Here is a 25,299-nt window from a genome sequence, read left to right as displayed (position 1 = left end):
GGCAATCATGATGCATGAACTTGATGGCATTACTGGATAACTGTAACTTCATGTTTCAGTAAGTAGACCAATTCAGGATCGTTTGAGTAAAGCATAATTCCCGGTCAAGGACTAAAAACTTGTGTTAGTACCTTCTAGTCAAACTTACCAGCAGTATCAGCAGTAAAACTCATATAACAGTTGCTAATGTCTTGGAAAACAACCCTGGCGTTAATAGTAGAGTATTATTTTAAAGAAAAGTTGGCACAAAGGGCAATAATCTTGGGGAAAAGAGGCTCAACAACTACTTTATTCAAAAATTGATTCAGAGCAATTAGCCCTGACGTATTTTCATTTTTTTACTTTATAATGTTGATATGTGAGAAATCTATGTCTAAGTAAATTTAAAAGAGATCCTGTGATAAGAATAAAATCAAAATTCTAAATTATGCGGAAACATTATGGTGTAGTTTGACAAACTTTTCTTTGTGAGTGCAATACTCTTTCTTCTAAAACAATTATGAATATATTGAGCTCTGATTCGTTCTTGTTTCTTCAGCTGTTTTCCTATAAGCCAAATTATTATCCATTCATACTCTCTGAAGTAAAAAACCAAAATGTTCCAATTTTGGTGAAGAAATCTAATCTTTATTTCTATGATGTTAGCACAATATACTCACACAATAGCTTTAATCTGTACTTAACAAAATACATTATAGCACTTTACAAACTTTATCAGTTTGGAAAACATTGCATAACATTTTATTAAACACAATACTTTATATATATTATATATATTTTCATAATTTTATTTACTTTAAAAAGATAATTACTCTCTTTATTCAATACTTGGTTTTCTCAGTAAAGCACAGCCTAACAAAGGAAGAAGTGCTCTCATTAGCAAATCAGATAAATAGAACACTAAGAAGAGATACCACCTGTTAGTCTCATTTATTTTAAATTAAGGTACCAGTGGAATGTAAACAAATATTTTTTTGTAATTTTTTTTTTACAAAAGATGTATTATCAAATATACATGCAGAGGTCTGAGTTCTAGTGACTATCATTATATTTCCTTAACAATGTGGTACAATTGGTTCAGTCATTAAAAACTGTAGCCTTTGGCACTTTGAGTAGAAAAAGAATATATCAATATTTATGTAAAGAAAAAAAAACCCTCAATGACTAGAGAAGTACTTTAAAATCTTTTTTTAAGAAATAGGAAAGATTAGGAAACATCTTACTGCATCTGAAATGCTGCAGCTTTTTTTTTTCTTCAGAGTACTAAAACCAGTCCACCTTTCTCTCTATGAAATGGCAGAAGCCAGTAGGAGTGTGGTGATGGTGGTAGTGGCGAGAAGTGGGGAAGGCAACGTTTTACTCCCACTCCCCTCTCTGAGAAGGAAATTGCCAGAAGGGATATAGGTGAATCATATTTTATTGCCAGAGTTTTCAATTCTGCTGGTTTCAGCTAAATCCCTAATGCTTTTAGGAAGTTGGTGACTCTAGAAAGCTTTGCCCTTTTCCTGTAGAAGTTGATAATGAAGTGATAGTCTTTATCTCAAACAACTCCTTCTGTCCTCATGGAAAACGAAACAGATCAGTTCAACCAGCTTTGTTGTTACCTTCTATCCCCTTGGCAATCATTGAATGTATATTAGAATTCTTAAGAAATGGTGTAAAAAAAGGCTTGATAATAAATTCCAAGAACCAAATATGTCTCCATACTTAAATTTTTAAGTTGGAAAACACCTCCAAATGTTTTGGTTTTATCTTCTCATTGTATTGGTTTCCTTTGATTTAGGCTGAAGGCTTTATTCAGGATAGGTAGCAAAACTATTGTTTGCATATTAAGCACTAACACTGTGACTACTTAGAGATTTTGAAGAAATATATTCTTAATTTATACTAATATTTTCACTTATCAATTTGCATTTTTTTCAGATCTTCCTGTTGATGTCCAATGAACAAAAATATCTGAGGGAAGAAGGTAAAACCCAACAACTGTTGTTCTAATTTACTGGTTATTAGGATATAAAAAATAATAATCTGGAACAAAATGAAGTTTTTGGATTACTTGTAAAGATAGCAACCAAAGCCAGCTGGTTGGAGACATCCAAGTGTAGACTCACCCAACATTGCTGGCAATGTAATCCACAATGTCAAGTGTTGGTTCAGATTTCTTATTCATAAATTCACAGCAATATATTTTGCTCAAGGAATGTCAACTCTTATTCTTGCTTTAAAAATAGAAAAACGTATCCATAACATCAAAAAATTTCCAATTAATAAATAAAGGAGGAGCCATAAAATGCAAAATATGATCACAATTTCCAAAGATGCTAAAACAAAGTATTTTTAAAATTCTGCAAATTTACTTACTAAAAAACAGAATCAGGAGTAGTAGCTATACTTAAATAAAAAGTAAGCAGTCAAAATAAAAACAACCTATGTAGAAAAGTACTAGTTATTCCCTCTCACTGAAAATATTCCTACACAATTTTTGTTGCTGAACAAAGCATAATTTTGAAGAAATGCACAAAACCTTTTCGTTTTTTGACTGTGACAGAGCCACTACAGAGAAGCTGTGGGGTGTCCTATTCTAACACAAAGCAGCCAGCATCTTCTTAATACAGTAGCATTTCTTTGACAAGGAATTGCACACCACTATTTCACAGCTAAATAGAATTTGAGAGTTTACATCATATATGTACTATAATAATCAGCACCACCCTTACTGAGCTCTAGGTGCAGATTCTGCAAAATGAATATATAATACTGCATGGCCTCTGCTGTAGGGAAACATGTGTTCTGGATTCCCACAGCTAATTATAAAGAAAGATCCCTAAAGTTGGCACATTCAGGAAGTAAAATAGTATACACTGAAGGAAACCACTTTCTTCTGATACTGCCTTCTGCAAACCTTTTGAGTTTGAAGATACGTCTTAAGATTCTTCACAATATCACATTAGTTAGGTTCCTGCATTGTGCTTTTCCCTCCCCGTGATGTGAAATCTACAAGCTTGAGTGTAGTAGTTCTCAAGAGTCATTGAGTTCCGGGCTGATGGTAGATGACCCAGTTCGATGAGAAGTTTTCTCAATCTGCTGGAACAGAGCACAGGTAGAATCAAGACGTGGTCTTTTGAGGGTCGCTCAAGTGCCGAGTGCCATCACTCAATCTTTGTAAGCCCGTGTTGGGGAGGTTCCCTTGTAGAAGATATTTCTAGTGTTTTCAGGGCTGTTACTTCTTTCAGGGATTAAGATAATGTTGCCCTTTCTCCGCAGGGTAGAGTCGCGGGAGGAGGAAATGGACAGTGTCTCTGACCCAATTTCGCTGCCCTCTACTGGGGTGACCCGGATTGTGGTGATTCCATGGTGGTGATGCTCATTGTTATCTATGTTGCTTCTTTTGCGGTCTCCAGAACCAAAACTGTCTTTCAGGGACTCACAGCTTTCTGAGTCCCTGTTGAGATCATTGAGCTCATAAGTTTGGCGAAGGCTGCCCTTTTCAGGGGCTTTCCATTTCCAGGAGCCACTACCTTCACCTTCGGTGGATGGGATCTGTATGATGGGCCTGTTGTTCTCTGGGTGAGCCTCAACCCTTACGATCCCACTGGGTTCATGGTCTGTCAAGGTTTTGTAGCGGATGGAGCCTGTGCAGGAGACTGTGCTGCCTTCGGTGTTCTTGGGGCTGCTTTGGAGGACGCCCTGCTGCTTGGACATAGCGATTACTTGCATGATTCGGGGCTGGCTGTTGCTTCTATTACAGGCCACAGTCTTCTCGGCAGCTTTCAACCATTTGGCTCGAGCAGAGCTGCTTTTGGGAGAGGTGCTTATGTTTTCCTGGGTCTCCTCGGGGATGTGCACTAACTGTGAGGACCCAGGGCGGGACTGAATGGACACTCTTGGTCCCCCAGGCATGCTATTGTTACACCCAGGGACAGTACCAGGCTGTACTTTGAGGTACTGATTGCTGGGAGCATGGTGGTCTCCATTCACCCCCACCCTGGAGGGCTCTGAGCTTGACCTCATTTCTATGGATCTGGGTGGTGACTGTCCAGGCTCAGTCTCTATAACTTGCAAGGACAACTTCCGACTTTCATTCTTATTCTTCCACTGGGTGAGAAGCTGCTTTGATCGAGCAGAATCCATAGAGGCATGAATGGAGGCATTTCTTCTGACAGGGTCTTCTACGGATGGGGTGTTGGCTCTAGGCAGGGTATTGCTAAAGGTAACCATGTTCTCCTTCCCCATGGGGCTCCGTGGAGTGATGATTTCCACATCAGCATTTGCTCTTTTGAGGTTTGTCAATGAGCTAGCATCTCTGTGGTTTCGGTTGAGGATACCTTCTGTGTGAGCAATTCCATCACTGCTGCTACCATTTTTAGCGGATAAAACTCGGCTGGGGTCCTGGTTGAGGTCTGTCAAAGATCTGAGGGCATCTCTGTGCTGAAACATACTCTCATCGCTAGGCAGAAAATTCCCCACAGCATACAGGCCCTAGTGTTGAAGAGAAACAATGAACATATGCACTAGAAGACATGTTTACTAAGAATTTGTCTCAGAGGATCCACTGAAGCATATAAAGAAGGTATGTGCTCTCTATCCATCATTGACTAATACAAATAACAAAAAACCCAAACTACAATTACTCAGGAAATCTTCTGTAAGTTCTATCAAAAATCACAGAACTAACTGTTCAGAACTAAGGGGACTGTTATTTTATATTAGTTGGATTTTCTCTCCTTTCTCCATCCCCCTGGATGTTTTTGTGAATCTTATCCTCTGTATGTTTTGAGAAAAAAAGACAGAAAATGAGAGAAATAAGGACGTTCTTCTGCTTTTCAAAGCAATTCATTTTTCTGGATTTAGGAACCTCTTGTTGAGTGACACCTTGAATAGCTTAACTGATTTATTTTACCTTCCATTTTCAATCACACCTCCTGATGGAAAGTGGGGGAGGCATGAAAAATATAAAACAAGGAATCATTCATAAAGCATGCTGTTAGGTTTTGCAGTGAGGTCAGAGACAAATACTGTTACAACTCAGATCGAGCATAGCCCTGGGTGGTCAGCATTACACAGAGTATTCTCAAAAGAAAGGGCAGACATTAGCGCTAGTTGGGAGCATCCATGTTCTTTCCTTTAAGTTTGGAAGTAATAGTTGATCAATTCAATGCTAGTACACTAAAACTGAACTAAATTTTATGTAATCGTATCTTCATCCTCAGCCTACCAGTTTTCTGTTATTTTGGGTTTGGGGGATAAAAATTTGGATGAGGCAAAGTTTAGATTCAGAATTTTTATAATTTTTACACATGGAAGACCAAATTCCTGTTAGATTTTCAGCTTCTGAGATGCTTTAGTTTAGAGGTAAGAGAAAGCAGCAGATACCTATTTGGTAGCCACTTTTCAAATCAACCCACAAGAATCCCATGGATTTAACATTTTATAGAGCGCTTAACAATTTACAATAGCATTGGCTTACAATGGATGAATTTCCAATTTCAGGGCACTGGGTGCAAACAGAAATGAAAAAAGTCCAGCTTCTGCCTCTCCAGAAGCTTTTCTTCTAAATAGTACCTATCTTTGCTCTCACTGCCAGAGTTCTCAGGATGAGCAGTCCCTACCTAATGCTCCACTAATAATTGTATTTAAAGGAGTAAGTTTGGGGAAACTGTCCACCAGACCGTAAGAACCTCTGCCATATTGTTCGACATGCAGTGTTGGCACCGTGGTCAGTAAACATAGTTGCTTCATCTTTGTTATTATATGAAATAGCCAGTTACTATTCTCACCTAATAAGTGAAGAAACTGATTGCTGAGAGATAATGTAATTTGACCAAATATAAAATACTTGAGATTCAAGCCCAAATCCTTCAGACTACGGAGCCCAGGCTAATTGCTGGACACCGTGAAATCACACTCACATAAGGGCAATGGATGAACTTGAAGGACATAGCTCTCAGTCTTCCTTGATTACTCTGTAAGCATTGCCAATCAACGCTCCCATGGGAAACCCAAGCTTATGCCCAGTTCCTGATCTGCTAACTTTACTTTGATCACTTTCTCCTCCGCCAAAGAAAGCACGTGCATAAGCATGAGATTTAAAGTGACAATCCTGACCATGCTAGTTTATAAGAGTGAAAAATAAATCATCACTTGCTTCGGTGCTTTTACAACTTTTTGTCATCATTGTCTTGTAACACCTTCCATGAACCAGGGCATCAGTATCCCATGATTGAACTGCTGTGATAGGTGATTTTCATTTCTCTGTCAGTTTCTTTCAGTTTCCTTGGTGACTGCCTGTTTCTCTGCATGCTGCTGGCATGTGGATATTTCATTCTTTTTTTTTTTTAAGATATTTTATTTTATTTATTTATTTATTTAACAGACAGAGATCACAGGTAGGCAGAGAGGCAGCCAGAGAGAGAGGAAGGGAAGCAGGCTCCCTGCTGAGCAGAGAACCCGATGCGGGGCTTGATCCCAGGACCCTGAGATCATGACCTGAGCAGAAGACAGAGGCTTAAACCACTGAGCCACCCAGGTGCCCCTGGATATTTCATTCTTATGACCTGGCAATTTCAGGTAACTCCTGACTCCTCTGTAACCATAATGGTACTTCCATCAATAATATCCATGACTTCCAAATCTATTTCTTCACTCCTGATTGTCCTTTTGAGCTCCAGAAGCAACTCTTCAACTGCCTATCGATCCTTAACTTGAGCTCATCGAACCCTTCTCCACCAACCTACTTTCTCCATCGTGTTCCTGGTCTGCTAACGAAGTCACCATCTATTCCGTCTTCCAAGCTGGAAACTCAGCTGTTATCTCTCATTCCTCCTATTCCCTCACCTTCCACTTACACCTGCTCTTTTAGATGTCCGTCTTTGTGCATGGGCAGTTTCTTTGTTTAAGTGTCCTTCCTCCTTTCCTTACCCTAAGAAAAAAATTTCTTATTTCTTAAAAACTATATCACTTCTGTGAAAGCTTCCTTAACTTCCTTCTTCAGTGTGCTATTCACAAAGCATTTTGTTCACACCTTAATATACCATTTAATATCCTGCAACTATCTATAGTCTTATTACTCTTTATACTGAAAACTCCTTAAGGCTGGATCTTATTTCTCACAGTACTGATGCTCAGTATAGTACCTGGCACAGATCAGATACTGAATGAGGGAATGAATGAATTCATGAATGAATGCATGAAATAGACAATCTCAGTTTCTTTCTGCTGAGAATATTTCCTCTGAAGGAAGATTGAGCTTGAAAATAGAGTACTGCTAAAGAATTCAGTCATAGTTGGTGCTAATACATCCAGGTGCTATATTTGTGATGTTGGGCACGTTCTACAAACTTCCACCAAACCTTCACTGTCATGAACCTTACTTTTACGAATATTCACTTTCCTCATCTGTAAAAGTACAGTAGGAAAAACAGTCCCTGACTCTTTCTGGTGTGTGCATGCGTATGTGTGTGTGTGTGTGTGTGTGTGTGTATAAAATGCAATAATCCTAAAGTTGCAGTGGATGGTCCATGGTAAGGGTTTAAAATACTATTTTGCTAAAAGTGGGATATATGTGTGGTTTAGGATGGAGAAGCACTCAGATTTTCTCATGAACATAAACTACATTGCAAGCAAATTATTATAGTGCAAAAGTGTTCGATGCATGTTTTCCATTTAAACTGTGGTTTATCAAATGAGAATAGTAAATCATTTACCAAGTAGAGAGCAATTCCTCCTCCTATTAAAAAGCCACAATAGACATCAACTGGGTGGTTCTTATACTGAGTTATTCGGGTGAGCCCACAGATGATCCCACAGATGATAAAGGTGAAGACCAAGAGAGGTTTGAGAAGCTTAGAGGAATCCGTTAATGTGGAATTGAAGTACATCTGAAAAATTAAAGCAATCTGGTAAGTATATTAGAAAGGTCATTTTACCATTAAATTATAATTGAATAAAAAGTTAGACTCAAAGTCTAACTCATACATTTGACATCAATTTTACTGCTCCTTTCCCCCTGCTATGGCTATGTTCTATTCCTGAAAAAGAAGAAATACATAGCAAAATTCATCAAATAAAAAGCAGATCTCATTTAATTACATGAAAGCTTGAAAGAGTAGTTGAAGCAGTATAATTAGCAAGATAACTGTTTAGTTTCCATGTTACTTGTCACATAATTCCAGTCCACTTTTCTCACATAGGACCTGAGGGACTACTGTATTAATCAGACACTATGTGGATTCACTGTATATCATTTATCAACTTTACACTGACTTTGAACTCACTATTCCATAAATACTGAAAGTAAAGCATGTGTGTATGTGTGTATGCGTGTGCTTAAACCCAGTTCTTTCAGTTCGAGAATTTATAACACAATACCTTGCCATGAGATATATTGCGTTGAAGGGATACCAGGCTGAATTAAGTATTATGACTGTGTAGAAAATTTCATTTAATGTAGTATTGTATACAATATCATCCAATTTCTGTTTTCGATGCAATTGTGTTGAAGGACTGCTGTGCTCAAGTTTACTGTTCTGTTATTACACGGCTACATAATCTAATTAGTCACTTGGAGACAACACTCATTTCTCTGATATTCTCTAGGACACAGACTGATGAAAAAGAGTCAGAGACTTACCGAAACGTACACAGCTGCGAAGGCAGCGAGGGTCGCATGTTGAGAAGGGAATGATTTTCTGCCAAAGGAATACAGTCAAATTATGCCTTCTATTTCAGATTCACTGCTAACAATCATAAGAACGCTCGGTGGTTAAAATGTTCTCTTTAAAAGCCTTGAGGCAGTAAATGATAACTTTCATTTCTCTTTAGATTTCTGGAGAAAGATTGGAGTGATAAACACTGCTAATCACTATTAGAATTAAAGAATAGCATAATGCGCTTTCCAATAGAAAGTGTTAGCTTTGGAGGAATCAATTTGTTACACCACTGGAATGATGGCTGAAAGTAGAAGTGGGTTGGAAAACATTATAATTGTTCTTTGGTATTCAAAGTATGTCAGTTTAAAGTAAAGGTCCATAAAACCTAGGATTTTAAAGCTTTGAAACTTCTCTTATGCTCCTAAATATATGGGTGCATTTACACAAAATTTTAAAAGACAAAATTATTTTCTCACAGCAATGGGTCTAAATGTAATTTTTACACTCTAGAAAACACAAGAAGTCCAATTTTAACAGACTGTTTCTCTAACGTAATTATCATCTTGAGAATCGTAGAGCATCTTATTTAGTTAAATAATTGAAGAAGCAACCTGAGAGAGAGGTGGAACACAGGATATGGGAGAAACACTGAAAAGGACAGGCGAAGGAAGAAAAATAGAGATTTCTCTTAATAGATAAAAAAATTTAAAAAAATAAAATTCAGTTATATTAATGTCCTCCTAATTATTTGGTACCCATAAAAAGGATTACCACTTAACACAGACAAGATATGTAGAAAGATTGAGAAAGAGTAGAGGACATTGGTCTTAAATGTAGCTTCAAAATTATTGAATGGACTATGAGAACATGAATGTGTATAATTACATAATATCAGGTTCTGCTTCTTCAAGGGTACTTAACTAACTTATTTTCGACTCAAATTGATCTTGAGAACTCACTGAACAACAAATGCAGTTCTTACAGCATCCCTTATTGCCCTTCATCCTTCCGTAACTTGTTTCTTTTGGATTTCCAAAACATTATCTCTTGCCAAAAAGTTTAATTTTTACTTTATTGATTGAGAAAGACTTAATGCACTGGTATTTTCTTGAGTTTTTCTGTCTTATTTTCTAAAATGCAAGATTAGAAGCTATACTGATCTTCTGGGTTTATACAAAGTCGATGCACATATAAAACTCTACCAAAAGGAAGATTCACATGATTTTAAAAAAATACAACATACAATGGAGACATAAATATAAATATTTAAGCTTCCACTTAAGTCAGTACAGGACACATATTGATTATCTATAAACATCCTAAGATAAATCAATTGTGTTAACCAAAAACCATAAAGAGTCTAGGGTACCTCGCAAAACATGAATAGGATTTGGTGATATGAAGATTAGTGGCAAGAATGTGAGGCTGAAATTTTTGAGACAGGAGGATTTGGAATGAGCCACCAGAGTTTCTATGGTGTAACCACTAAAGAAATCACTGGATTGAAGATAAAGAAAAGAAAAATAAAACCAAAATCCTTATGACTGAAAAATGTATGCATAAAACAATCCCACATTCACTATTCAAGAACCATGAAAACATTGACATGGGAAGGTTAAAAATCTCCATTTCTGACCTGCCACTGTTGATAACTGTAAGGTCAGATCCTGAGCAAATATCTTCTACAATGTAGGAATTTTCTTTGCAAGACACATTCAGAGAGGTATAGTTTGGCTTGCACACAGTCAGAAAGTATGGTGCCTGATACCCTGTGGAGAGCTGTATGATATCCGTAATGAGAGCTGTAGAGCACAGTCCAAACACATGAACACCTATACGCAAAGGGAAAGAAATCCTTATTAAGTTAGTGCTTAATACCAACATTGTATCATCATCAACCATGTTTACTACACATTAATGTGGTGACCTGCAAAGCTGTCATGATCATTTTCTCTGAGTTTATTTAGAGAAAATAAGGATAGAAAATTCCTGTACCTTTAAACCAGATAATGCCAAAATAAGGGCAATGAGTACCTCCAGGGTAGTCATTTGGAGTATTTTTGGTTAGTTTGGTTAAAAAGGACCATTCTTAATATTATTACTATAGGCCACTTGTCAGATACCTGGGGCATGTGAAGGTGACCAACTGTGTGATTTGAGGAGGATGAAATATGGGGAATGAGGCAAAAATTCAAAATAATTTAAAATTGCTTAGCACGTTTGAGATTCCGGGGCTCTCTCTCTCCCCAGGACTCCCTAACTCCAGCCACAGTTGCCAAGCCCTACAGAACTGGTTCCAACTCCCCACAAGCTGCAGTCATACCGGGAATGCTAATTAAAACAGAGAAGAGGGTAGGCGGGCCCTGTCACGGAAATAATAATCATATCTTGGGTACAGTGCTGTGGGAGACTTCCTGCATATTTGTAATTCAGAGATGATGTTCTTGTATCTCCCTGTCCAAATTCTTTCTTTTGTCTCCTGGCCCCAGTCTCAAACCATAAACTCACAAACTCTGATTCAGGCTTATTCCCTTCAACTCCATTCCTGCTCCAAGTCCCTTGCATGGGAATCTAGCTCTGCTCACATACATATGATCTGAACCCGGCTTCCTCTACATTGTCTTGACACCCTGGATTCACTCTGACTTGACAGTCTGGATTCTGATTCATGATGTGCTCATAGAAATCAATACAAGAGGCAGCTGAGTAATTCATCAATAAACTCCTCCAGACAGTGGTTGTTGGCCTGCCCATTACCCTGTTTTCCACTTTCCTTTTCTGCTTATCCTTACCTAGCAACGACTCTCCCAATTCCTTCTCCACCTGATCATCTGGAATTCAAGATAGATGATTTCTACGTTCTAATTCCTAGCAGCGTGCTGGTCCTGGAGAGGAGTAGGCTTCAGTGGGAAAACCCATCCATTTTTACCTTTGGAGAAGGAGAATCTCCAGACTCTCAGAGGATGAGGTTCTGGGACCTTGTTCTCTAGGGAAGGATGGACCATCCTCACAGGCATGAGGCTTTTCACAGAGGATATATGCCCTTTTGTCCAAAGCATTTGTTACATTAGTGAAATTTTTCTCTGAGATCGGCTATATGTCCTGAGGATATATTTCCTTGCCTCAATTGTGGCCCTGCTAAAGGGCTTATTCGTGGCTCACCATCTCCAAGTACCTTAATCAGTGGATCAGAGTCTGGGCATTAAACCAGGCTTTTCCTCTAGTGGGAGAGAAGGTTATATTTAATTATTGTCTAGATATTAGATAAAATTACCTATTCTCTTGAGCTGAGAGGTTACAGGTAAAGTAATTTTTTACTGACTTACTGGGAATGAATGTGAAGCATTCATATTGGTGTGGTATGCTGTGTTTTGACTTCTCAACTTCGTTAAAAAAAAACAAAACAAAAAGTTCTGTGACTCAAACATTAAGATGGTCCCAGGCTAATCAGAAGAGATGTGGGTTTAGATTAAAAAAAAAGGGGGGGGGTAAAGTTAGAGGATATAACCAAGGAGAAATAGCCATGATTCAGTTCTGTATGGTGACATTTCCATGTGCAATAGCTTCCAGATGAAAACACTCCAGAATTGAAATGGAATCACTGATGTGGCTAAACTAATTTCTGAAGAGTTATCCATTCACAATAGCCTGCCAACATTTATTCTCCATTTTAAAAAACAAACACACATCCCGAGAAACCATTTTAAAATAAACTTTTGCTTCCACCACAGCTAAGACAAAAATATACTAAAATGCATGGCGTGTTAGCTCTCAAAATGACTATAACTGTAAATAACATTTTACAGATACAAAGCTCCAATCTTGGTGTTTTAGCAGTTTTTTTGTATAATGTAAAACTCATCCTGTACCTGAAATTATACATCTAAATTATAGCTTTAAAAACTTAATATCTGTAATTAAATATAACATTTCTATTTGGGAAAAAAAAATTCCTTTCTTTGTGGTTCCCCACACCCACCAACGAATCTGACGGCTCTTCTAAGGAAGGAGTTGAAATTGCAGCCTCCGGCATTTATGTTGGGCTCCAGTCCAACCCCATTTCTTCTTTTGGACAGGCAACAGTAGAGAATTCCTTCCCCTACCATAATCTGCAAAGACAGGGTGGTGTTCAGAATGGACTTGATGGGTAACAAATGAATTCTAAGTTATCTCTTAACACATCATCGATTCAACAAGGTAAAGATACTTTTTCTTTTTTTTTTTTTTTAAAGATTTTACTTGTTTATTTGACAGAGACAGAGAATGATCACAAGTAGGCAGAGAGAGGTGGAACCAGGCTCCCTGCTGAGCAGAGAGCCCGATGTGGGGCTTGATCCCAGCACCCTGAGATCATGACCGGAGCCAAATGCAGAGGCTTAACCCACTGAGCCACTCAGGTGCCCCAAGATATATTTTGCTTTAAAGTGTTAGAGATGTGAGCAATTTCTCCTGAGTGGTTGAGCGAGCAGTGGGAAGCAGCAATCACGGCACTGTGCAGAGTGCTAGTTGGATCTTCTGGGTGCCTATGGACTGGTCAAGGGTGTGATATGGTCCTGGCATTTTCTTGCGTTTGCAGCACTCAGTCTTTGACCCTTTGCTCAGCAGTATCCAGGGATGATGCCTTATTGCTTAATTTCACAGTTACTGATTCTGCCCTAATTCTTAGAGTCTTGGCATTTCATCTCTTATAGCACAAAAACAAGATGGCTGGGTGGGGGCAGCCCACCCAGTGGTGGGTGTTGGGGAAGAATAAAGTTAACACCAGAGCTAGGATTAGAAAATTTTACTAGCATATCATTTCAATAAGCCAATTCAGAATTGAGCAGAAGGTTCAATCCATGGAAAGCATGCATGAGGTTAGAAAGGTGCAATCTACAGCCAAGCTGTCCAAGAAAAATTTCTGTGATGATGAAAAATATTTCCTGTCCTTTCCAATAGGGTCATCACTACCCACGTGTGGCTATTGAGCCTTGAAGTTTAGCTACTACACCTGAGGAGCTGAATTTTTTATTTTATTTCACCACATTTAGTTCAGTATTTAAATTTTAAATAATTTAAATTTAAATTTAATTTTAAATTATTTAAATTAAATAAATAATTTAGACTTAACAGAAATAGTCACGTGTGGCTGGTAGCTATTTTGTTGGAGAATGCAAATTACAAGAGAATTTAGGTAAGCAGGGTACAATTTCTTAGGCATAAGATTAGAAAATGTGTTTACAGGGGTGCCTGGGGGACTCTTTCGGTTGAATGTCTGACTCTTGTTTTGGCGCAGGTTGTGATTTCAGGATTGCGCACTGCGCTCCATGTGGGGCTCTGTGCTAGACATGGAGATTCTCTCTTAAGATTCTCTCTCTCTGGAAGTGGAGATGCAACGTGGGAGGTTTGGGGGGTAGGAAAAGAATAAATGAAACAAGATGGGATCGGGAGGGAGGCAAAGGAGAAGAGACCCTTAATCTCACAAAACAAACTGAGGGTTGTGGGGGCGGGGATGGAGAGGGTAGTGGGGTTATAGACACTGGGGAAGGTATGTGCTATGGTGGGTGAGTGCTGTGAAGTGTGTAAACCTGGCGATTCACAGACCTGCACCCCTGCGGCTAATAATACATTATATGTTTATTAAAAATTATTTTAAAAAATTAAATATATAATTTAAAAGAAATCTCTCTCTCCCCCTCTGCTCCTCCCCACCCCATGCTTTCTTTCTCTTTCTCTCAGGAAAAAAAAAAAAGAAAAAGAAAAAGGAAAAGAAGAAAGAGAATGTGTTTACAATGGACAGGGAGCTGTAATGTAGTATCAGAAAGATTAACATATTAAAGATGTTAAGATAAAGAAAAGTATATTTGCTGTAGGATTCTAGGACATTGGACATCAGGGAAGGGACCCAATGCATTTGGTCATCATTTCCTTCAAGAAGTTTTCCTTGAAACACCCAACATCACCCTAAACTGAATTTTATCTTCTTCTTTGTGGTTTCCTTAGCACCTTATCCTTCCTTTTTAGTATAACTCAGTGAAAGTGCACTTCAGTTATTCATTTGTCTCTCACTAGACTGTAACTCCCTGAGGGAAGGGCCTTTTCTTTCTTTTCTTTAAAGATTTTATTTATTTATTTATTTAGAATGAGAGAGAGAGAGAGAGAGCATGAGAAGGGGGAGGGGCAGAGAGAGAAGCAGGCTCCCCGCTAAGCAGGGAGCCTGATGTGGGACTCCATCCCAGGACTCCAGGATCATGACCTGAGCCAAGGCAGTCACTTAAGCAACTGAGCCACCCAGGTGCCCTGGGAAGGGCCATTTCTTTTTTTTTTTTTTTTAAGATTTTATTTATTTATTTGACAGAGAGAGATCACAAGTAGACAGAGAGGCAGGCAGAGAGAGAGAGAGAAGTAGGCTCCCTGCTGAGCAGAGAGCCCAATGCGGGACTCGATCCCAGGACCCTGAGATCACGACCTGAGCCGAAGGCAGCGGCTTAACCCACTGAGCCACCCAGGCGCCCCGGAAGGGCCATTTCTTATTCACCCTTTATTCTCACTGTCTAGCACAATGGCTGGCATTGTGGGATTTGCATTTGTTACCTTCACTGTGGGATGCTTGTTGGCTGATTGGGCATTCAGGCCCTTAGTTGTGCTACAAAAGAGAAGCAAGATTTGAAATTATGAGTCTTATTTATTTAAAAAATTCAAATATTTAAGGTCACCATGCTTAAGAGATTGATATGAAATGCGACATTGATTTGTAGAAATGTGTGGAGCTGAGAAAAGTTGAATTACAGGAGATACTGGCAGTCTTAGATATAAGGGATGATGTCACTTTAAAGGTCATAGTCATGATAAGGGGCTCAAATAGATTTCCCAAGGGAAACTTCCCAGTTCTCATTACTAGCTTAACATTTATTTTATGAAGTATTTAAAATTATAGTTTATTTTTTTTTTAACTAATGACAATAAGCCTACAACCTTCTGTTTGGAGTGTTCAATCTGTTATATTTAATTCTGTAGGTATCACGGTATGTGTACAATTATAAAGAACTTAATTTAGGGGCACCTGGGTGGCTCAGTGGGTTAAAGCCTCTGCCTTCCGCTCAGGTCATGATCTCAGATCCTGGGATCCAGCCCCACATCAGGCTCTCTGCTCAGCAGGGAGCCTGCTTCCTCCTCTCTCTCTGCCTGCCTCTCTGCCTACTTGTAATCTCTGTCTCAAATAAATAAATAAAATCTTAAAAAAAAAATTAAAAAAAAAAGAATCTTAATTTGTATAAAAAATAATTTTTTAATGGAACTCTATCAATAACCATAAATGTGTGAAAATCATGTGACATATATGATAAACACCTTGAAGATCAATTGTATAGAAATCATCAAAAGGAGGGTTTTTTTTTTCAAATCATTTAACAGTGAGTTAATTATTTATACTTCTTAAGAAATATCATCCTACACTATTACTTTAAGTTAGACACAGAAACACAATAGGTCCTGTATTCTGCATAGATAGATGTGACACAAAACACCACACACATAAAATAAGATGGTGGTTATCTAAAATTCATCATTTCAAGAGAATTAACCACTCATTCCTGAAATGCACTCTTGCAAGGTTAAAAGATATTGATTTTATCTTCACTTCCTCAAAAATAGCTCTGTGGATAATTTTTTTCTTTTTTCAATTATATGTGTAATGATTCACATTTTGTCCATGAATGTTAAATTATATAAGAATTTATTTGTGTAGTGCCATTAGGGAAAAGTGTCTTAGCATACAACACAGTAGTCATTATCTCAAATGACCTTGAGATTTCAGGCGTTTTATTTTAGTTGTTTAATATGTTCAAGACTCATATGTCAAGAGAGTGCTTTAATACTATTTGGCTTCATTATGGATAGAGGTTTCTTGTCATTATTTTGACATCTCCCAACTGTCCTCTCTAAGAAACACATCAATTTTCTCCTCACACTTCTGCTCATTTAACCTTGATCTATATGTCATTACATGAATTTTCAAAGTGGTTCAATTTTGTCCAAAGATGGAATTTTCCTCGGGGGGAGGGGAGATGCTTCCTGATGTATTTCTAAATGCGCCTGCTTATTTCCTCATTCTGAATGGCATGCTGGTTGTGCCAAAATGTGGTTTCAGAGTTTAGGCTCTGACAATAAAATTATTTGCTGCTTTTGTCATTTGTAAACAGAAAACAATTTCTGACAAGTATCTTTTCACAATATTCTGTTTAATCTGTACACAGGCCAAAAAAGAATTTTTTTTTTCTTGTTGAATATCATGGGCAGGTTTTTGGAAGAGATTCTGAAATGGCTCTGCTTCAGGGGAGACACAGTGAGAAATATATTTCTTTCTATTAATCATATGGGCACTGCCCTAGGAATATCTACCACAGGAAGAACTCACAATGAAAAAGTCTTTATTGGGGCATCTGGGTGGCTCAGTCCATTAAGCGTCTGCCTTTGGCTCAGGTCATGATCCTGAGTCCCAGGATGGAGCCCTGCGTAGGGCTCCGTGATCAGTGGGAGTCTGCTCTGCCCTCTCCATCTGCCCCTCCCCTCCACTCATGCTCTCTCTAGCTCTCTCTCTCACCCTCTCTTTCAAATAAATACATAAAAATTTTTAAAAAGTCTTCATTGTGGAAACAGCAAAAGAGAATGACAAAATAGTATTTATTATAGTGTTTAAATCTGTAGTGAAAGTCTTTTGGAAACCCTAATACGTTTAATATTGTATAAGGTTCCCATCTAGGATCTATAATCAAATTCCAATAGAATTCTCCTATAAAGTTAGATATATTTATCCTTTAATAAAATGTAATAAAAGTTAACTTCCAGCGAAGAGAAAGTATACATTTTTTTCTATTCATATAGATTACATGAACATTTATGATATCCTCTGTTGTTTTCCCTGAGATACAATCTCCAAAGGACTGAACAAAATGCTTATTTCATTATTACTTTAAAGTAAATGAAAAGTGAGTATTAAGGATGAAATTTTCCAATTCAAGGGCAGTTTCAGAGACATAAGAAAATGTATTTCGCAGACATGAAAGGAATTTTTACAGTTTCTGGTACAGTATCACGAAGACAGGTTATTTTTAAAACGTCTCTCAAAGCACTTTAAAAAATCTGAAAAGTAAACACTATGTGATTTATATTTAAATGCCTCTATCAAAAATCAGTTGATCTTCTTTTGTTCTTGTAAAGATTCTTTTGAAGAATATTGCTGACATGAGGTCTTTTGTTTTTCACTTGGTCTCCTCTCCAGAGGAGTGGGTGAAAACCATGCCTCTCTTCACAGATGTGGCCTTTATTTATTTTTTTAATTTTTAATTTAAACATAATGTTGTTAACATACAGTGTAGCATTAGTTTCAGGTGCAGAATTTAATGATTCATCAGTTGTATGTAACACCCAGTGCTCAATTACATCAAGTGGCCTCCTTAATGCCCATCAGAACTGGGCTTTAAAAATCATTTTCACATGAAGGATTCCTCTTGCTTCCCCTCCTCCCTCACCAATAGCATCCTTGAAAGTTGGCCATTAGAGTCTACTTGTTATTTTTCACCTTTTCACCAAGAGGGGAAGGAGATCAGAATTGTAACTATGTATTAAGATTAGAGACAGAATTATGGGCATGGAACAAGAGGACTATAGACCCCATAAGACCAATGTTGAGAAAATAAATGTTTTGGGAGAAATCCTTAAAGATAGAGGAGAAAATGAAATTGGAAAGAGATCTAGAAGATGCATGATATGTGTTTGAGAGAAAGGTGTGAAAGCAATATTTGATGTGAGCAAAGTCAAGATTTGTTTTACCACTGAGTTGGTTATCCAGAGCTACGAACCCAGTGTGGAAGGAAAGAACCATGGACTCCTTGGAGTATCTAAGTGATATGGGGGGATTTAGGGATCCCAGAATATAAATATTTCCCTAGTTTGCCTCTTGTTCCATTAAGAGGCACGCAGCCACTATGGAGGGCCCGTGGAGATCCTGAGATTTAGTGGGTCCTTTGTGGGAGGTATTGACACTGGACTCCCCAGGTCCAGCTTGGTGAGAGACAGACATGGCAGATTCGCCCTGTCATTTCTCAAGGCTCCAGAAAACAAGCTTTGGCCTGGAAGCCCCAGAAAACATCCCTAGATTGCATCTTAAGAATTTATTAAGGAAATGGGGGAGGCACAGATACAGGAACACAGAGATAAGGCCAAGATTGTTGTCCCCAGGACATGTAAGAGTGTCAGCAAAGGGATCAGTGTGAGATAAACAAGGTCAGCAGCAGCAGGTGTCACAGATAGACTTGTCTTCCTAACAACTTCATAAAATACCCTAGGGAGGAAAGGCTTCTGGATATATAAAAAAATCATTTAAATGAATAAATATCAAACATAGTCTCGTGTTAAATATCAATACAGTCATGAACATTTGTACAGAATTTTGTTTTATTTCAACAGTAAGTTTGAGGGCTACACCCCAACTAGGAGAAATGCTTTCTGGTGTAATAGTTTAAAGCTTATATTCTTTTTGCTCTTGTCAAATGACTGATGATATAGATTTTTTAGTAAGTCGTTAGAGAAATGACAGGAAAGTGCCGTTATTCTGAGCAATACTGCCTTTTAGGTATGTTTTATTAGTTTGAATCACAGCTATTTCCAAGCACATCATTAATAGTGCCGATCACACTAGAGTTAACTGGAGTTCCAATAACTCAGTAATTTACAAAGTATTTGAGACCTTTTAAGTATGATTAAGTTCTGTGGAATATTAAGTTCTGATTTTACCTTCTGAGAATGTTTTGTATAATTTATTTTGAGTGTAAACATATGTTATAATTTAATGTAGGAGCAATTTTGAAAAAACAAATTCATAGCTACATAAAAGTATAGACTTTGGAAGATTTATATATAGATTTTTCTAAAATTGCTGATGTGTTGAACCAGAATTGGCCAATTCATTAGGGAATCTTGTAAAAACTCCATTCAAGTACAGCTTTTCATTTAATAACCACTTCCTCTGACATTCATGAGTATGATAAAAGCAAAGTAACAGTTCCTAATGGTAGGAATAAATGATGTTAACCTTGAAACATGTTTCTTGACGTTTATGTGGGATTCTGGGGGCAGAAAAGATGGTAAAAAAGGCTTGTCCAGTCTTATTTATTAATGGATTAATGAAAAATGTGTTTACTCATAATGTGTAAGTTAACAAACTAAAAAGAATTATGTTTTACATTCAATTCCAGTAGGTTAGGACATTTCTTTATATTATATATGTAAAAATGCAAATGCCTGTTTTGCATCTAAAGTATTTTATGTTTAGTTTGTGTGCGCATGTGTGAACCAAAATGCCAGGAATGTGAGTTGTGCCCTTCTTACTTTATAATTGTTGGTACTCAGTGCTCATAATCAATAAAAAGTGTTAATCCAGTAAAAAAATGAAACTGTGATATCAACATGCCTTTTGAGAAGAAAGTTCTTGGCTATATAATTATTTGTTTTTCCCCTCCAGCTTTCCAGACTTCAGATACCAAATCAACACATTAATTAGGAAATATATCAGAAATGTCATATTAGCTATTCAAGGGGAATTATGCAGTTACAAACATTTTTTTAGAATGACTTATAAAACTGAACATTAGAGACCCATTAATTTTGCAATTATACAATCTTAACTTTTAATGCTAGTAATTTTCAACTATTAAGTCATAGGACGTTTTCAAAATATCCTAAAGACATGATCTTTCTGTTCCAAGATTTCGAGTTCACTTTTTGTTTGTTTTTAACCCATTTATTACACAAATGTGGTCATTCTTAGTTTTGGGAGAATGACAAATATAATTTGGGGGCAATTCTTACCGTAATTGCAGGTCCAGCAAAAGCCAAGCTCAGCAACATGAGGAACGGAATTGCCTCCTGGGTTGGTTCAATATAGGGCATGCTAAGACTCCGGTCATAACAGCTAAATCCAGAGTGCACGGGTTTGAAGACATCCGTGAGTTCAAGGAAATACAGGCTAACCACCGATGATGCCAATATAGGCAACTGAGAAGGAAAGATATAGAAGAGCAATTTATTATTGTGCACAGGTCATACATAGGATCAGTGCATCTTTAAGTGGAAACAAATGGCTACTTCCCCTTCTCTCACCACTCTCCTCTGATCTCAGACTTAACACCTTTCATAAATGCTATGGCTTCTACTTTCAGAACATCTAATTCACCTACCTGTCACCAGCCTCCTATGAGCCCATGTCATGTCCCTCACCTTTGCTCTCAGATCACCTCCTAACTGGTGGTGTACTTTTACTCTTCTCTCCCCACCCCACCTATCCATTTTCCACCCAGCAAACCAAGGGGTCTTTGGAAAATATTTTTTTTTTTATCAAATCCCTCCCAATCATAACCACTCTAAGTGCTTTCCATTCTACCTGAAAAATATCCAAATGTCACATCATGGAATACAAATTTCTGCATGAACTGTCTCTTGTTTCAGTTTCTTACATCTTTCTGTATGATGTTTATACAACTCCCCAAGCTCCTGCCCACTATAATCTAATTGGTTTCCACACTTTTCCTGAACAGTCGTATACATTTCTACCTAGTGTCTTTGCATTTGCTGTTCCTTCTATTTGTGCTCCTCCTCTGGCTCTTGGTATAAACTGGTTTCTTTTCATCATTTAATGATGATTTCCTGTCACCAGGCCCCCCAGTAGACAGACAAGGCCGCACAGGCTCTTCCCAGTGGCATTGGGCCCAGGAGGAAGTCAAAGGTCAAAGGCAGAAGGAATAGTGAAGATGGTGAGGCCCACAGGAAAACAAAAGCTGAGAGTCAAAGTTCAAAATCTGTGGTCCTCAAAGGCAAGAATTGTGCTGCTTTTCCAGCCAAAACAAAGGAAAACCACATCCCTAAAGAGGTCGTTGTCCATGCGGCCAAGGAGAGGCCCAAGGCCAAGGCTGCTGCTCCTCCTAGGGGTGGTGAGTCCAAGATGGTACTTGAACCCCTGGTCAGGAAGACCGAGGCCCCCAACAGCTTGAGGAGGCTGGGCATGCCCACCAAGGCCTCATTGTCCAAACTGACCAGTAGGAAGGCAAAGGCTGAAAGCTAGAGCTGCTGTAGAGACATGGAGATCCTGCCTGAGTTGTTATTCCCCAACAAACCCTCATTCTATTTATTTCATTATAACCTATTTATCAACAAAGGCTTTTTTCTACACACACACACACACACACACACACACACACACACAATAGCCCTTGATTCATCCTTCCCTCTCTGCCCTTATCATCTTGCTTGATACTCTTCATGGCATTGATCATCAACCAAAATTACCTTGTCAATACTTCACCTGTTTATTTTTCATCACTCTCTCCCCATCTCCCACAAAAATACGTGCTCCATGAAGTGAGAGTCTGCCAGTGATGTTTATTTATTGCTGAGTCAGGGCACAGAATTGTTCCCAGCATGTGGTGGGCACATAGTACATCATTTAATAACTTAATACTGCAATAAATACTTCTTGATAAATGACTAATTGAATAAGTTAATAATCAGACTAGAGTGACCAGATTTAGTAATGAAAATACAGGTCACCCAGTGAGATTATAATTTCAGGTAGGCAATGAGCAATTTTTAGTATAAGTATGTCCCATGCAATATTTGGGGGATACTTAAACTAAGAATTATTTGCTGTTTGTGTGAAATTGTAATTTCACTGGATGTCCTTTAGTTTGTCTGGTTAAGTCTATTTTACACATTTACCTTCAAGACTTTGTATTATGGATTTAGTTATTTATTCACTCAACCTACTCAACCTACAGTATCTCAGGTACTATGTGGATGCGAGCTATAATATGGTTGAACAGGACATGGGGTTGGCCAGCAAGATTATGAGACACCTGCTCTCAGCTCAAGAGAAAATACTGCAAGTACATTGATGGTAGACCTTTCAGAATCTGAAAATTCAGTTTAAATCGCACATATATTAGGAGTTGCTTAGCCTAAGGCTGTGTTATTTGTAGAGGGCACTATTTACTTGACTAAACAGAGCAGATTTTTGATGAAGACATTAGTGACCATTCATCATATCTGGATGTTCAGTTAAAAAAATAAATTTACAAAACAAGATTATGCCTTCTATTCCCGAGTCTTTTTATAATGAGGTGAGAATTAAGTTTATTAGAAAAACTAATTATCTACAGAGATTAATCTGGCATTGTCCTGTTTTTCAGATTGATGCTTTTCAATAGAAAAGCACATCAAAACACTCACATTGGGGCACCTGGGTGGCACAGTGGGTTAAAGCCTCTGCCTTGGGCTCAGGTCATGATCCCAGTGTCCTGGGATCGAGCCCTGCATCGGGCTCTCTCCTCAGCGGGGAGCCTGCTTCCTCCTCTCTGCCTGCCTCTCTGCCTACTTGTGATCTCTCTGTCAAATAAATAAAATAAAAAAATCTTTAAAAAAAAAACCACATTTCTCTCATTAGAACCCATGATCGTTTGTTCACTTCAAATATCTGATCATTTCTCCCCACCACTCCCTTCTCCTATAATACACAACTAGGAGTTTTCATTCTCAACCAACAAAACACCTCATGCTGCATGTGTGTGATTGAGATTTTTCATTTAAATCCACTTAATTTTTCATTTAAATCCACTTAAGCATATTTTTAGTTTTAATTTAACAAGTAATGCATATAGCCCTTACTATGCGCTGTGAAGTTTGTTTTAGAAAGATTAAATAATTTTATTAATTAATTTTTAACTCATTTAACTTAAGACTTTTTATTATGATATAATGTAGGTGCTATTATTATCCTTGTTTTGTAGGTGGATAAGCCCAGTCTTCTCTAGTAAGTGGCAGAGGTAGGTTTTGAGCCCATGAATTGTAGCTCCAAAATCTTATTTCATAACCACACTCTATGCTTTTTGTTTGTTTATTTTCAAAAATGGGATTAGAGTTTTAGGACAATGAAACACAACTAGCATCAATTAAAGGGGGGCTATTTAGCTTAAAGTTCTATTGTCTTCCCTAGTAAAGACATTATTTGCCATTGAATTTTGTGGATGATTACTTTAGAATCTGCTTAACTGTACCAGCGAAGATATAGCTGTGAAATGAAAGTTCTATTCCTATATTGTGCATGTGTCTGTGTGTATCTGTGTGTGTGTACGTATATATGTAAATAGGGAGGGACACTCTGAATTCAACGTAATGTAGTCAAACCAGTCGGGTCATATAGTTTTCAAGGGAGTTTCTAATATCAGCTCTCCCACTCACTACCACCAATGTGACCTTGGAAGTGTTTTCCTTAAATCTCAGTCTTCTTCTCTATGAAGTAGGTACATTGACAGTAGTACCCATCATCACAGGCAGCTGAAAGGATTAAATGAACTAGTGCAAGTGATTTTCAACAATACCTAGAATGAAGACTAGCTTATAAATGTTAGTATTATTATTATTGTTGCTGTTGTTATAACTATTAATAATATTATACTTGTCAAATGTCCCCTTTTTTGTAATTCTTTATATGGTGTCCTATTTTGAAAGTAATTTCCTCACTCTTAATTCCCTAGCACTTCTTTTTAGGAATTTATTATTTATTTATGTATTTATTTTTTATGTGACAGAGCACACACGAGCGAGAGGGAGAGAGAGAGAGAGCACGCAAGCCCAACCGGGGTGGGGGGGTGTGGAGGGAGAGGGAGAAGCTGACTCCCCGCTGAGCAGGGAGCCCAATGATGCAGGGCTCTCACATCATGACCTGAGCTGAAGGCTGACGCTTAACCAACTGAGCCACCCTCAGGTCCCTCTTTTCAAGAAATTTTTATATGCTCTTCTTTATTATCAGTTATCTGCTAGGTTAGTTGGAGCCTTGCTCTGCTTCCCAAATGAAAATCTCCTTAAAGTGAGGGCCTAATCTTACTCATTTCTACACTTCCATGAATATTACACATCAGAGTGACTTCTAAATATATATGCATATATATGGATATAATAAATTAGTTTTTGAGTAAAAATTAATTTCCCTCAGTAATGTTATGCACTTTAGTCATTTCAGACATCAGCTTTCTTTCAAGATTTTTCCTAGTGACACAGTTTTTCTACCCATGTATTAATAGCTTTTACAATTCTATAGAAACATATTTCAAGACCCTCATCTGTTTCAAAATAATGGTCATATTTTTCTTCTTTTTGGTGTTTGTTTCTTTGGATTTTTAAAATATCTTTTATTCCTTGTATTCTAATTTATTTTAAAGAAATAGTGATTTGGGTACGCCCGGGTGGCTCAGTCGGGTAAGCATCTGCCTTCAGCGTGGGTCATGATCCCAGGGTCCTGAGGTCAAGTCCCGCATTGGGTTCCTTGCTCAGCCGGGAGAGCTGCTTCTCCCTCTGCCTGCCACTTCCCCTGCTTGTGCCATGTCTCTCTTTCTCTCTCTGACAAATAAATAAATATCTTTAAAAGAATGATTTGAACAAAATATTTATAATATCTGAGAAAAAAGTAATTTTATACATTGTTGTCCTATATTGTATTTTACTACCAGACAACAATGAATTACATTACAATGCTTCCTTCTAACACACTGATCTTCAGAGGTATCCTTCATCTTTTGAAATATTCATCCACAAAACTTCTTTTTCAATGGAAAAACTTTAACAG

The 25,299-nt window shown here is 37.8% G+C and overlaps 1 protein-coding gene across 1 annotated transcript in view; it reads right to left on the bottom strand.

The window, feature by feature from the left end:
- Positions 1-602: 602 nt before the first annotated feature.
- PLPPR4 (phospholipid phosphatase related 4) overlaps positions 603-25,299 on the bottom strand; it is a 42,808-nt gene continuing 18,111 nt past the window's right edge. Inside the window, exons 2-7 of the mRNA XM_032867202.1 lie at positions 20,496-20,681; positions 12,628-12,757; positions 10,285-10,480; positions 8,630-8,687; positions 7,704-7,877; positions 603-4,479 (exon numbers count right to left, since the gene is read on the bottom strand). Of these exons, the coding sequence (XP_032723093.1) occupies positions 3,154-4,479; positions 7,704-7,877; positions 8,630-8,687; positions 10,285-10,480; positions 12,628-12,757; positions 20,496-20,681 (2,070 nt within the window). The 3' untranslated portion in view covers positions 603-3,153. The remainder of the gene's footprint in view (positions 4,480-7,703; positions 7,878-8,629; positions 8,688-10,284; positions 10,481-12,627; positions 12,758-20,495; positions 20,682-25,299) is intronic.

This window comes from Lontra canadensis, unplaced genomic scaffold (genome assembly GCF_010015895.1).
Source record: "Lontra canadensis isolate GAN:19392208 unplaced genomic scaffold, GSC_riverotter_1.0 scaffold33, whole genome shotgun sequence".
Lineage (NCBI taxonomy): Eukaryota > Metazoa > Chordata > Mammalia > Carnivora > Mustelidae > Lontra > Lontra canadensis.
The sequence above is the reverse complement of the archived record's forward strand: the minus strand, read 5'-3'. Positions and strand labels throughout refer to the sequence as shown.